Below are 15,605 nucleotides of genomic sequence, written 5' to 3' on the forward strand. Positions count from 1 at the left end.
CTTCTTTCTTTCTTTCTTTCTTTCTTTCTTTCTTTCTTTCTTTCTTTCTTTCCATGTTTCTTCATCCTTTATGTCTCCTTTTCTCACCCCACATTTTCCTTCTGTCATTCCTTCCCCATTTATTCTCCTCTTTTTCTTTCTTCTGGTCTCCCTCTCTTCTCTCTTTTCTTAGACCTTTCTGGAGTCCCTGAGCTCCCTTGTCTCGTAGGTTCCTCTGGATCTCTGCTGCTGTGGACGTGGTCCAGACTCCAGCTGCTACAACTACTACTATCCGTCTCCCCACTATCATCTCTCTCTCTCTTCATCTCCCTCTATCCCTCTCTCCAACACGGTCTCAGCAGATGTGTGTCTAACATGAGTCTGGTCCTGCTGGAGGTTTCTGCCTGTTAAAGGAAGTTTGTCCTTGCCACTGTAACTTGCTAAATGCTGCAAAGTGCTCTGCTCATGGTGGATTAAGATGAGATCAGACTGAGTCCTGTCTGGAAGATGGGACTGGATCTGATCCTGGTCTTGATGTTGGGTCTTTGTTAATAATAAAACATAGAGTACGGTCTAGACCTGCTCTGTTTGGAGAGAGTCTGTGGAGAACATTTGTTGTGATTTGGCGATATGTAAATAAAGATTGATTGGTTTTTGTCATGAGGCACGTTTTTTTCTGAGGGATAAAATCAGGAAAACAAAGCTGAAGATGCACAATTAAAAAAAACTAAGCTTGGTGCATGAATGTTATAAATGTCAGTATAAATTATACACCTCAAAACATTCAATCCAGAGTCATGTTTTACAAGCACTGTCACTAAACCAGTTTCTTTACACAGTAATGAGAGGATGATTCAACTTTCATCTGTGGCCACACCTTACACAGTGGAGAGAAATCAGAAATCATTCAGAGAATCATCATCCCGATGTCACTGCACTGGCTCTGTGTGGATATATAAACCGCTGTTTGTTCAGCGGGATACACAAGCTAACACCCGAGGACACAAAACAGGTGGAATCAGAGAGCAAGGAGAACACAACCTCAACCACTGCAGAGAAGACGAGTCAACAGCAGAGGAAACCTGTGAGTGCTTTAATGATTTCATGAAATTCAAATACTGAAGCTGTTCTTTCTCATTATCATCCAATTGTTTTATTAGACCAAGATTATTTATCACAGTTTTTTGAGTTACCTCATGTAAACAGTGTTCTCTGGTTCCAAAATGATAATGATTTTGGAAAGAGTTCAAAGAATGTGGAAGCTTAAAGTATTCTTTGCATCTAGAAAAGTTATTTGATTCATTGAACAAATTCTGTTTCATTCAGCAGAGACATTCAATCATGAATGGAAGTAGCTTAGATTTGAAGCTAAATCTTTAAAACTTTTATTTCCTTTTCCATTCAGTTTTTTTTTTATTAAAAATGAAACAAGTTTCCATGTATTTTGGTTCATTAGTTGACACAATTATACTACATTTAAAAACTTAAAAAAAAACATTTCTTGTCATAATGGAAGCAAATTTAAGTTTTACAATTTTTAACTGATAATGTTCAAATTGATGTTCATGTAAATGATTAGAAATACTTTTACCACAGCAAAGAAACTCCACAATGACGACGATGATGAGGATCTGGGTGGTCCTTGTTTTGTTAGTTGGTAAGTTGAAAACCGAATTAACAACATAAAATAAAAAAAATTAAGCAAGCATTAAAGTGTACGTACATAACTCATACTAAATGCCTATCCCAAATAGCCTCCAGTAATGGACAATCAACCACTGCAGTCCCAGGAGTCACAACTGCAGCTCAAACAGTCACGACTGCAGCCCCAGGAGCAAGCACTGCAGCTCCAGGAGCTACCACTGCAGCCCAAGTAGCAACCACTGCAGCCCCAGGAGCAACAACTGCAGCTCCATCAGCAACCACTGCAGCTCCATCAGCAACCACTGCAGCTCCATCAGCAACCACTGCAGCCCCAGAGGCAACCACTGCTGCCCAAGGAGCAACAACTGCAGCTCCATCAGCAACCACTGCAGCTCCATCAGCAACCACTGCAGCCCCAGAGGCAACCACTGCTGCCCAAGGAGCAACAACTGCAGCTCCATCAGCAACCACTGCAGCTCCATCAGTAACCACTGCTTCCCCAGGAGCAACCACTGCGGCTCCAGTTGCAACCACTGCAGCCCCAGGAGCTACCACTGCAGCCCAAGTAGCAACCACTGCAGTCCCAGGAGTCACAACTGCAGCTCAAACAGTCACGACTGCAGCCCCAGGAGCAAGCACTGCAGCTCCAGGAGCTACCACTGCAGCCCAAGTAGCAACCACTGCAGCCCCAGGAGCAACAACTGCAGCTCCATCAGCAACCACTGCAGCTCCATCAGCAACCACTGCAGCTCCATCAGCAACCACTGCAGCCCCAGAGGCAACCACTGCTGCCCAAGGAGCAACAACTGCAGCTCCATCAGCAACCACTGCAGCTCCATCAGCAACCACTGCAGCCCCAGAGGCAACCACTGCTGCCCAAGGAGCAACAACTGCAGCTCCATCAGCAACCACTGCAGCTCCATCAGTAACCACTGCTTCCCCAGGAGCAACCACTGCGGCTCCAGTTGCAACCACTGCAGCCCCAGGAGCTACCACTGCAGCCCAAGTAGCAACCACTGCAGTCCCAGGAGTCACAACTGCAGCTCAAACAGTCACGACTGCAGCCCCAGGAGCAAGCACTGCAGCTCCAGGAGCTACCACTGCAGCCCCAGTAGCAACCACTGCAGCCCCAGGAGCAACAACTGCAGCTCCATCAGCAACCACTGCAGCTCCATCAGCAACCACTGCAGCTCCATCAGCAACCACTGCAGCCCCAGAGGCAACCACTGCTGCCCAAGGAGCAACAACTGCAGCTCCATCAGCAACCACTGCAGCTCCATCAGCAACCACTGCAGCCCCAGAGGCAACCACTGCTGCCCAAGGAGCAACAACTGCAGCTCCATCAGCAACCACTGCAGCTCCATCAGCAACCACTGCTTCCCCAGGAGCAACCACTGCGGCTCCAGTTGCAACCACTGCAGCCCCAGGAGCTACCACTGCAGCCCAAGTAGCAACCACTGCAGTCCCAGGAGTCACAACTGCAGCTCAAACAGTCACGACTGCAGCCCCAGGAGCAAGCACTGCAGCTCCAGGAGCTACCACTGCAGCCCAAGTAGCAACCACTGCAGCCCCAGGAGCAACAACTGCAGCTCCATCAGCAACCACTGCAGCTCCATCAGCAACCACTGCAGCTCCATCAGCAACCACTGCAGCCCCAGAGGCAACCACTGCAGCCCAAGGAGCAACAACTGCAGCTCCATCAGCAACCACTGCAGCCCCAGAGGCAACCACTGCTGCCCAAGGAGCAACAACTGCAGCTCCATCAGCAACCACTGGAGCTCCATCAGCAACCACTGCTTCCCCAGGAGCAACCACTGCGGCTCCAGTTGCAACCACCGCAGCCCCAGGAGCTACCACTGCAGCCCAAGTAGCAACCACTGCAGTCCCAGGAGTCACAACTGCAGTCCAAACAGTCACGACTGCAGCCCAAGTAGCAACCACTGCAGCCCCAGGAGCAACAACTGCTGCCCAAGGAGCAACAACTGCAGCTCCATCAGCAACCACTGCAGCTCCATCAGTAACCACTGCTTCCCCAGGAGCAACCACTGCGGCTCCAGTTGCAACCACTGCAGCCCCAGGAGCTACCACTGCAGCCCAAGTAGCAACCACTGCAGTCCCAGGAGTCACAACTGCAGCTCAAACAGTCACGACTGCAGCCCCAGGAGCAAGCACTGCAGCTCCAGGAGCTACCACTGCAGCCCAAGTAGCAACCACTGCAGCCCCAGGAGCAACAACTGCAGCTCCATCAGCAACCACTGCAGCTCCATCAGCAACCACTGCAGCTCCATCAGCAACCACTGCAGCCCCAGAGGCAACCACTGCTGCCCAAGGAGCAACAACTGCAGCTCCATCAGCAACCACTGCAGCTCCATCAGCAACCACTGCAGCCCCAGAGGCAACCACTGCTGCCCAAGGAGCAACAACTGCAGCTCCATCAGCAACCACTGCAGCTCCATCAGTAACCACTGCTTCCCCAGGAGCAACCACTGCGGCTCCAGTTGCAACCACTGCAGCCCCAGGAGCTACCACTGCAGCCCAAGTAGCAACCACTGCAGTCCCAGGAGTCACAACTGCAGCTCAAACAGTCACGACTGCAGCCCCAGGAGCAAGCACTGCAGCTCCAGGAGCTACCACTGCAGCCCAAGTAGCAACCACTGCAGCCCCAGGAGCAACAACTGCAGCTCCATCAGCAACTACTGCAGCTCCATCAGCAACCACTGCAGCTCCATCAGCAACCACTGCAGCCCCAGAGGCAACCACTGCTGCCCAAGGAGCAACAACTGCAGCTCCATCAGCAACCACTGCAGCTCCATCAGCAACCACTGCAGCCCCAGAGGCAACCACTGCTGCCCAAGGAGCAACAACTGCAGCTCCATCAGCAACCACTGCAGCTCCATCAGCAACCACTGCTTCCCCAGGAGCAACCACTGCGGCTCCAGTTGCAACCACTGCAGCCCCAGGAGCTACCACTGCAGCCCAAGTAGCAACCACTGCAGTCCCAGGAGTCACAACTGCAGCTCAAACAGTCACGACTGCAGCCCCAGGAGCAAGCACTGCAGCTCCAGGAGCTACCACTGCAGCCCAAGTAGCAACCACTGCAGCCCCAGGAGCAACAACTGCAGCTCCATCAGCAACCACTGCAGCTCCATCAGCAACCACTGCAGCTCCATCAGCAACCACTGCAGCCCCAGAGGCAACCACTGCAGCCCAAGGAGCAACAACTGCAGCTCCATCAGCAACCACTGCAGCCTCAGAGGCAACCACTGCTGCCCAAGGAGCAACAACTGCAGCTCCATCAGCAACCACTGGAGCTCCATCAGCAACCACTGCTTCCCCAGGAGCAACCACTGCGGCTCCAGTTGCAACCACTGCAGCCCCAGGAGCTACCACTGCAGCCCAAGTAGCAACCACTGCAGTCCCAGGAGTCACAACTGCAGCCCAAACAGTCACGACTGCAGCCCAAGTAGCAACCACTGCAGCCCCAGGAGCAACAACTGCAGCTCCATCAGCAACCACTGCAGCTCCATCAGCAACCACTGCAGCTCCATCAGCAACCACTGCAGCTCCATCAGCAACCACTGCAGCCCCAGAGGCAACCACTACTGCCCAAGGAGCAACAACTGCAGCTCCATCAGCAACCACTGCAGCTCCATCAGCAACCACTGCAGCCCCAGAGGCAACCACTGCTGCCCAAGGAGCAACAACTGCAGCTCCATCAGCAACCACTGCAGCGCCATCAGCAACCACTGCTTCCCCAGGAGCAACCACTGCGGCTCCAGTTGCAACCCCTGCAGCCCCAGGAGCTACCACTGCAGCCCAAGTAGCAACCACTGCAGCCCCAGGAGCAACAACTGCTGCCCCAGAAGCAACCACTGCAGCTCCATCAGCAACCACTGCAGCTCCATCAGCAACCACTGCAGCCCCAGAGGCAACCACTGCTGCCCCAGGAGCAACAACTGCAGCTCCATCAGCAACCACTGCAGCTCCAGGAGCAACCACTGCAGCTCCAGGAGAAACAACTGTAGCTCCAGGAGCAACCACCGCAGCCCCAGGAGCAACCACTGCAGCCCCAGGAGCAACCACTGCATCTCAAGGAGCAACCACTGCAGCCCCTGGAGCAACAACAGCAGCCCCAGGAGCAACCACTGCAGCTCCAGGAGCAACCACTGCTGCCCCAGGAGCCACAACTGCAGCTCCAGGTGCAACAACTGCAGCCCCAGGAGCAACCACTGCAGCCCCAGGAGCAACCACTGCAGCCCCAGGAGCAACCACTGCAGCCCCAGGAGCAACCACTGCAGCTCCAGGAGCAACCACTGTAGCCCCAGGTGCAACAACTGCAGCCCCAGGAGCAACAACTGCAGCCCCAGGAGCAACCACTGCAGCTCCAGGAGCAACTACTGCTGCCCCAGGAGCAACAACTGCAGCCCCAGGAGCAACCACTGCTGCCCCAGGAGCAACCACTGAAGCCCCAGGAGCAACCACTGCTGCCCCAGGAGCAACAACAGCAGCCCCAGGAGCAACCACTGCAGCTCCAGGAGCAACCACTGCAGCCCCAGGAGCAACAACTGCAGCTCCAGGTGCAACAACTGCAGCTCCAGGTGCAACAACTGCAGCCCTAGGAGCAACCACTGCAGCTCCAGGAGCAACAACTGCAGCTCCAGGTGCAACAACTGCAGCCCCAGGAGCAACCACTGCAGCCCCAGGAGCAACCACTGCTGCCCCAGGAGCAACAACTGCAGCCCCAGGAGCAACCACTGCAGCTCCAGGAGCAACTACTGCTGCCCCAGGAGCAACCAATGCTGCCCCAGGAGCAACCACTGCAGCCCCAGGAGCAACCACTGCTGCCCCAGGAGCAACAACAGCAGCCCCAGGAGCAACCACTGCAGCTCCAGGTGCAACCACTGCAGCCCCAGGAGCAACAACTGCAGCTCCAGGTGCAACAACTGCTGACCCAGGTGCCACAACTGCTGCTCCAGGAGCAACCACTGCTGCCCCAGGAGCAACAACTGCAGCCCCAGGAGCAACCACTGCAGCCCCAGGTGCAACAACTGCAGCCCCAGGAGCAACCACTGCTGCCCCAGGAGCAACAACAGCAGCCCCAGGAGCAACCACTGCAGCTCCAGGAGCAACCACTGCTGCCCCAGGAGCCACAACTGCAGCTCCGGGTGCAACAACTGCAGCCCCAGGAGCAACCACTGCAGCTCCAGGAGAAACCACTGCTGCCCCAGGAGCAACAACTGCAGCCCCAGGAGCAACCACTGCAGCTCCAGGAGCAACCACTGCAGCTCCAGGAGCAACCACTGCAGCCCCAGGAGCAACAACTGCAGCCCATGGAGCAACCACTGCTGCCCCAGGAGCAACCACTGCTGCCCCAGGAGCAACCACTGCAGCCCCAGGAGCAACCACTGCTGCCCCAGGAGCCACAACTGCAGCTCCAGGTGCAACAACTGCAGCCCCAGGAGCAACCACTGCAGCTCCAGGAGCAACCACTGCTGCCCCAGGAGCAACAACTGCAGCCCCAGGAGCAACCACTGCAGCTCCAGGAGCAACAACTGCAGCCCCAGGAGCAACCACTGCTGCCCCAGGAGCCACAACTGCAGCTCCAGGTGCAACAACTGCAGCCCCAGGAGCAACCACTGCAGCTCCAGGAGCAACCACTGCTGCCCCAGGAGCCACAACTGCAGCCCCAGGAGCAACCACTGCAGCCCCAGGAGCAACAAATTCAGCGATGGGATCAACCACTGCTGCCCCAGGAGCAACAAATTCAGCGATGGGATCAACCACTGCAGCATCAGGGTCCCAAACAACTCTTGCAGTTGTAGATGAAACAGCTGCAGGAGCTACAGCAGGACCAGCAGCAGAGGCTGCTCCAGGAGGAACTGCAACAACAACACAAGCACAACCAGGGGTTGCAGCAGCTACATCAGCACCAACAACTGCAGCCTCCTCTGCAGGCATCAACAAAACAACTCTGCTTTTAGTCATTACAGCTCTTTCAGTCTTTCTTTTGAATTAAGCACTGGACTGCTATAGAGCACTCTTTAAACAAGGAGATGGATGGAATAATTTATATGCATTATTTGTAGTCTGTTAACTTGTGATATTTTTTATTCTATGTTTAGAATATGTTATAAAAAGGTTCATGTAATGATCAGGTTTACTGGGAACCTAGTTTTTTACCCTTTTATAAACCGGTAAACCCTGACTCAAATCTGTACGAGCCACCAACAGTGAAGAGAAGAGACAGCAACATGACCAGATCCTTCGTAACGCCGATACAGAGATACTGAAGATCGTGTGATTGCTTTACAAAGTGAGGATGTTCGAGGAATTAAGCAATGTGGTGATTGCTCTGTAGTCTGCATGAAGAAATGTATTTTTATAAGCCATGTACAGCATTGAAAATTAAACTTGTGGAGACTTTACACAGTTCTTGTTTGTTTTTATTCCTCTTAGAGAATGGTACTCATATTTAATTGCTCTTGTGGTGTTTGGTTCACTAATGTGGGGTTGACATCTTGTTTAAATATCAAGTTGTTGCAGACAAAATGATTTCACACAAATACAGACCAGTAGAGGGCAGTAACACAAAGAGGAATGCCCTTCATCACAGATGACACCATAGAAGCAGACGGACAGGCAGGTATCATTATGAGCAACACAACAGTTAGCCTGTTAGCATGAAGAGACTCAGCTGGTCTGTTTTAGATGGTGCTATATTTCATCACAGATGGATTCACTGAATCAACACGTGAGAGGAGATAAGCGCGAGTAGCAAAGACGTTTCAACACGGCTTTAAAATCCTTTTGAACTCAAAAAGCCGTGATCGCAGAGATCGGCCGGTGTTCTGGTTTAAACAGCGACCCTGTTAACTGGAGACTCTCAGCCGGATGCATCCCTCATAGATCATTAAATATCTGATGAGGATATTTTGAAATCTTAATAAAAACTAAACTAGTTTGCATTCCCAGGAACTCCCTCTGTGTTTCAACAGCTGTGTAAACTCCACAAACACTGACACGTTCAGCTGAAGGTCTCCAGTTTACAGGGTCACTTTTAAAAGCGGAACACCGGGAGGAGAGACGCATTCACGGTGGGCTGAGAGAAGACTACTGTTACAAGCTGCTAAATCAAGAGAATCACAGCTTCTTCTTTTGAAAAGTACACACACATACAAAAAAGATAGAACAAATAAAAACTACTGAAAGAAAGAGAAATCAAGAGAATCACAGATGAAAAAAACAAAGACTGTGAATGGTTTTTGGAAAAAAATTGAGAAAAAAAAAAAAATGAAGAAAAAATTTTGAACAAAAAAATTTTGAGAAAAAATTTACAAAAAAAATGTTTGAAAAAAAAGAAATTTGAGAAAAAAAAGAAATTTGAAAAAAAAAAATTTGACACAAATTTTTTGATCAAAAATGTTTTGACAAAAAATTTGTGACAAAACTTTTTTTTTTGAAGGAAAATAAAATTTGACAAAAAAAAAGACACGTTCAGCTGAAGGTCTCCAGTTTACAGGGTCACTTTTAAAACCGGAACACCGGGAGGAGAGACGCATTCACGCTGGGCTGAGAGAAGACTACTGTTACAAGCTGCTAAATCAAGAGAATCACAGCTTCTTCTTTTGAAAAGTACACACACATACAAAAAGATAGAACAAATAAAAACTAATGAAAGAAAGAGAAATCAAGAGAATCACAGATGTGTGTGATGTTATTGTGGACGGAGGGAGGAATAAAAACACTGAGGTTAATCTACCAATCAGACACGTTCAGTATTGCAGGCCCCGCCCCCTGAAAGTCCCGGGACCTTTGAAAAGTACTAACCCCCTAGCAGGGACTTTACAGGGGGGAGATTATCTACCCCTGAACTAAATGTAGACCGTGGGTCCACCGGTCTAAACGCACGTAGTTCAGGGTTAAAGTTCCTCTGGTCGAAAACGGCTTTAATGGTTATATTTGATGACTGAACGGGGAACCAGTGTGTCTAAATTAGGGGTTCCCAAAGTGGGCGTTGCAGGACTCTAATGGGGGGACCCAAGATGTTTTTTTTTCTTCAAGTAATCTAAAATGTCATGTTTTGTCCATGGTCTGAGGAAGTTTTATTTTTGTTCGCAGTGTAAGAACAAATTCAAGTAAGAATATATTGATGACTCTCAGATTTGTGCTTCAAACGTACGTACGCACAATTAGTGAATGAGGCCCAATGAATCCACTTATCTGCTGTAATCTAACAATGATCTCCTCTAGTCTGATAACAGACAGATTATTATAGAGGAGAGTTAATGAAGAGGTGACGCTCTGCACCTGATTTAATTCAGTATCTCCTTCAGAGCAGTAAGGTGTGTCCCATTAGTAACCTCTGTGTTTACTGAGAGCTCTGGCGTCGTCTTTCATACTTCACATGCTCAAATCAAAACATCAGCAGGGAACAGGACACATGTTGCACAATGACAGAAGAGATTTAACAATCTTAACATCAATATTAACTAATGTTAAGGGTTGAGAAAAAAGAGTCCCGCGAAAAATATTCAACTCAACGTCACGACTGACGCACAACGTCACTGAACCAGATTCTTACACAGTGAACATATCAGCCAAATTTAAAGGTAGGAGGCAGCCACACCTTAAACTGAGAGTAAAAACATTAGTCATGCAGATTATTTACGTCTTTGTTGGCAGCCTGATGTCACGTTACCTGCTTTGTGAGAGTATATAAGCTGCCGTTAGTTCAGTGGAGGAAATCATCAAGCAAACAGCAAAGGACAGAGAACAGGTGGAATCAGAGAGCATCAAAACTTCAGTCACAGCAGTGAAGACGAGCAAACAGAGGATGGAATCTGTAAGTCCTTTATTCATGAATATTTATCCTTTTTCATTTAAAGCAGGTCTTGTTTCTTCTCTTTCTTTGACTTTACTTTAATGATCTAATTAGACAAAGGCTCTTTATCATTGGGTGAACAGTATTTTTCAGAGCTCAGTGTAATTTTTCCTGAAAGGCAAAACAGATTTTAGAGTTTTCTGGAAGTGTTACTTAACTGCTTCAACTATTCAGTGTGTCTAAAGATAACTATGAGGATGATTTAAGGGTTTGATTACAAAGAATTTAAAGTCTAAATGGATGAAATACTGAGAGTTATATATTTATTTCAAGTATTCAAGGAGCATTATCATATTATAAGATATATATGTAAAAAATAAACATATTGAAATGACACTAATGTGAAAGTTTTCAGTTTTCTTCAGTGAACTCAAACTAATCATGAATAATATTTTTTAAACAGAAAAGAACCTCTACATTGAAGATGAAAATCTGCGTCTTCTTTCTTCTCTTAATTGGTAAGTTTTGATTCTAACTTCCAAGAAATAAACTGAAATAATAACTTCATATGTGAAATCAGAATGTGAGCATTATACTGATCATTGCCGCCATCATTCAACAGCATCAAGCAGTGGACAATCAACAACCGCTGCAACAACAGCAGCTGCCCCAACAACCGCTGCTGCCACCACAGCTGCTGCAACAACAGCTGCTGCAACTACAGCTGCCCCAACAACCGCTGCTGCCACCACAGCTGCCCCAACAACAGCTGCTGCAACAACAGCTGCCCCAACAACCGCTGGTGCAACCACAGCTGCCCCAACAACCGCTGCCCCAACAACCGCTTCCCCAACCACAGCTGCCCCAACAACAGCTGCCCCAACAACAGCTGCCCCAACAACAGCTGCTGCAACCACAGCTGCCCCAACAACAGCTGCTGCAACCACAGCTGCCCCAACAACAGCTGCTGCAACAACTGCTGCTGCAACCACAGCTGCCCCAACAACTGCTGCTGCAACCACAGCTGCCCCAACCACAGCTGCTGCAACCACAGCTGCCCCAACAACAGCTGCTGCAACCACAGCTGCCCCAACAACTGCTGCTGCAACCACAGCTGCCCCAACAACTGCTGCTGCAACCACAGCTGCCCCAACAACCGCTGCTGCAACAACAGCTGCCCCAACAACTGCTGCTGCAACCACAGCTGCCCCAACAACTGCTGCTGCAACCACAGCTGCTGCAACCACAACTGCTGCAACCACAGCTGCTGCCCCAACAACTGCTGCTGCAACCACAGCTGCTGCAACCACAGCTGCCCCAACCACAGCTGCTGCAACCACAGCTGCCCAAACAACCGCTGCAACATCCACAGCTGCCCCAACAACCGCTGCCCCAACAACAGCTGCCCCAACAACCGCTGCCCCAACAACCGCTGCTGCAACCACAGCTGCTGCAACAACCGCTGCCCCAACAACCGCTGCCCCAACAACAGCTGCCCCAACAACAGCTGCCCCAACAACTGCTGCAGCAACCACAGCTGCCCCAACAACAGCTGCCCCAACAACAGCTGCTGCAACCACAGCTGCCCCAACCACAGCTGCCCCAACAACTGCTGCAGCAACCACAGCTGCCCCAACCACAGCTGCCCCAACAACCGCTGGGCCAACAACAGCTGCCCCAACGACTGCTGCAGCAACAACAGCTGCCCCAACAACAGCTGCCCCAACAACCGCTGCTGCCACCACAGCTGCCCCAACCACAGCTGCTGCAACCACAGCTGCCCCAACAACCGCTGCTGCAACCACAGCTGCCCCAACAACCGCTGCCCCAACAACCGCTTCCCCAACAACAGCTGCCCCAACAACAGCTGCCCCAACAACAGCTGCCCCAACAACTGCTGCTGCAACCACAGCTGCCCCAACAACCGCTGCAGCAACCACAGCTGCCCCAACAACAGCTGCTGCAACAACTGCTGCTGCAACCACAGCTGCCCCAACAACTGCTGCTGCAACCACAGCTGCCCCAACAACTGCTGCTGCAACCACAGCTGCCCCAACAACTGCTGCTGCAACCACAGCTGCCCCAACAACTGCTGCTGCAACCACAGCTGCCCCAACAACTGCTGCTGCAACCACAGCTGCCCCAACAACCGCTGCTGCAACAACAGCTGCCCCAACAACTGCTGCTGCAACCACAGCTGCCCCGACAACTGCTGCTGCAACCACAGCTGCTGCAACCACAACTGCTGCAACCACAGCTGCTGCAACCACAGCTGCCCAAACAACCGCTGCAACATCCACAGCTGCCCCAACAACCGCTGCCCCAACAACAGCTGCCCCAACCACAGCTGCCCCAACAACCGCTGCTGCAACCACAGCTGCCCAAACAACCGCTGCCCCAACAACCGCTGCCCCAACAACAGCTGCCCCAACAACAGCTGCCCCAACAACTGCTGCAGCAACCACAGCTGCCCCAACAACAGCTGCCCCAACAACAGCTGCAGCAACCACAGCTGCCCCAACCACAGCTGCCCCAACAACTGCTGCTGCAACCACAGCTGCCCCAACCACAGCTGCCCCAACAACTGCTGCTGCAACAACAGCTGCCCCAACAACTGCTGCCCCAACAACAGCTGCCCCAACAACAGCTGCCCCAACAACCGCTGCTGCCACCACAGCTGCCCCAACCACAGCTGCTGCAACCACAGCTGCCCCAACAACCGCTGCTGCAACCACAGCTGCCCCAACAACAGCTGCCCCAACAACAGCTGCTGCAACCACAGCTGCCCCAACAACAGCTGCCCCAACAACAGCTGCCCCAACAACAGCTGCTGCAACCACAGCTGCCCCAACAACAGCTGCTGCAACCACAGCTGCCCCAACAACAGTGGCTGCAACCACAGCTGCCCCAACAACTGCTGCTGCAACCACAGCTGCCCCAACCACAGCTGCTGCAACCACAGCTGCCCCAACAACAGCTGCTGCAACCACAGCTGCCCCAACAACTGCTGCTGCAACCACAGCTGCCCCAACAACTGCTGCTGCAACCACAGCTGCCCCAACAACTGCTGCTGCAACAACAGCTGCCCCAACAACTGCTGCTGCAACCACAGCTGCCCCAACAACTGCTGCTGCAACCACAGCTGCTGCAACCACAACTGCTGCAACCACAGCTGCTGCCCCAACAACTGCTGCTGCAACCACAGCTGCTGCAACCACAGCTGCCCCAACCACAGCTGCTGCAACCACAGCTGCCCCAACAACCGCTGCAACATCCACAGCTGCCCCAACAACCGCTGCCCCAACAACAGCTGCCCCAACAACAGCTGCCCCAACAACCGCTGCTGCAACCACAGCTGCCCAAACAACCGCTGCCCCAACAACCGCTGCCCCAACAACAGCTGCCCCAACAACAGCTGCCCCAACAACTGCTGCAGCAACCACAGCTGCCCCAACAACAGCTGCCCCAACAACAGCTGCTGCAACCACAGCTGCCCCAACCACAGCTGCCCCAACAACTGCTGCTGCAACAACTGCTGCTGCAACCACAGCTGCCCCAACAACTGCTGCTGCAACAACAGCTGCCCCAACAACTGCTGCCCCAACAACAGCTGCCCCAACAACAGCTGCCCCAACAACCGCTGCTGCCACCACAGCTGCCCCAACCACAGCTGCTGCAACCACAGCTGCCCCAACAACTGCTGCTGCAACCACAGCTGCCCCAACAACCGCTGCTGCCACCACAGCTGCCCCAACCACAGCTGCTGCAACCACAGCTGCCCCAACAACTGCTGCTGCAACCACAGCCGCCCCAACAACCGCTGCTGCCACCACAGCTGCTGCAACAACCGCTGCTGCAACAACAGCTGCTGCAACCACAGCTGCCCCAACAACCGCTGCTGCCACCACAGCTGCTGCAACAACCGCTGCCCCAACAACAGCTGCCCCAACAACCGCTGCTGCCACCACAGCTGCTGCAACAACAGCTGCTGCAACTACAGCTGCCCCAACAACCGCTGCTGCCAGCACAGCTGCCCCAACAACTGCTGCTGTAACCACAGCTGCCCCAACAACAGCTGCTGCAACCACAGCTGCCCCAACAACCGCTGCTGCAACCACAGCTGCCCCAACAACCGCTGCCCCAACAACCGCTTCCCCAACCACAGCTGCCCCAACAACAGCTGCCCCAACAACAGCTGCTGCAACAACCGCTGCTGCAACAACCGCTGCTGCAACCACAGCTGTCCCAACAACAGCTGCTGCAACCACAGCTGCTGCAACCACAGCTGCCCCAACAACTGCTGCTGCAACCACAGCTGCCCCAACAACAGCTGCTGCAACAACAGCTGCTGCAACCACAGTGGCTGCAACAACAGCTGTCCCAACAACAGCTGCTGCAACAACAGCTGCCCCAACAACCGCTGCTGCCACCACAGCTGCTGCATCCACAGCTGCCCCAACAACAGCTGCTGCAACAACAGCTGCCCCAACAACAGCTGCTGCAACAACAGCTGCCCCAACAACAGCTGCTGCAACCACAGCTGCTGCAACCACAGCTGATGCATCCACAGCTGCCCCAACAACAGCTGCTGCAACAACAGCTGCCCCAACAACAGCTGCCCCAACAACAGCTGCCCCAACAACAGCTGCTGCAACAACAGCTGCTGCAACCACAGTGGCTGCAACAACAGCTGTCCCAACAACAGCTGCTGCAACAACAGCTGCCCCAACAACAGCTGCTGCAACAACAGCTGCCCCAACAACGGCTGCCCCAACAACAGCTGCCCCAACAACTGCTGTTGCAACAACAGCTGCCCCAACAACTGCTGCTGCAACCACAGCTGCCCCAACAACTGCTGCTGCAACCACAGCTGCCCCAACAACTGCTGCTGCAACAACAGCTGCCCCAACAACTACTGCTGCAACAACAGCTGCTGCAACCACGGCTGCCCCAACAACAGCTGCCCCAACAACAGCTGCCCCAACAACAGCTGCCCCAACAACAGCTGCTGCAACAACAGCTGCCCCAACAACAGCTGCCCCAACAACAGCTGCTCCAACAACAGCTGCCCCAACAACAGCTGCTGCAACCACAGCTGCCCCAACAACTGCTGCTGCAACCACAGCTGCCCCAACAACAGCTGCTGCAACACCAGCAGGGT

The 15,605-nt window shown here is 52.5% G+C and overlaps 2 protein-coding genes across 2 annotated transcripts; both read left to right on the top strand.

The window, feature by feature from the left end:
- Positions 1 to 6,197: 6,197 nt before the first annotated feature.
- Positions 6,198 to 7,445, top strand: LOC117809728 (putative uncharacterized protein DDB_G0271606; the record flags this gene model as incomplete). Its single annotated transcript, XM_034679197.1, is given in 3 exon segments — positions 6,198 to 6,284; positions 6,534 to 6,874; positions 6,923 to 7,445. Coding segments are annotated over 3 exon segments (951 nt in total), but the record flags the coding sequence as incomplete, so codon positions are not given.
- A 5,510-nt stretch (positions 7,446 to 12,955) lies between these two features.
- LOC117809729 (gamete and mating-type specific protein A-like) lies at positions 12,956 to 13,423 on the top strand (the record flags this gene model as incomplete). The annotated part of the gene is made up of 2 exons (XM_034679198.1): positions 12,956 to 13,009; positions 13,301 to 13,423. Coding segments are annotated over 2 exons (177 nt in total), but the record flags the coding sequence as incomplete, so codon positions are not given.
- Between the last annotated feature and the right edge of the window lie 2,182 nt (positions 13,424 to 15,605).

The sequence above is a fragment of the Notolabrus celidotus genome, unplaced genomic scaffold (assembly GCF_009762535.1).
Source record: "Notolabrus celidotus isolate fNotCel1 unplaced genomic scaffold, fNotCel1.pri scaffold_383_arrow_ctg1, whole genome shotgun sequence".
NCBI classification, from domain to species: Eukaryota; Metazoa; Chordata; class Actinopteri; order Labriformes; family Labridae; genus Notolabrus; species Notolabrus celidotus.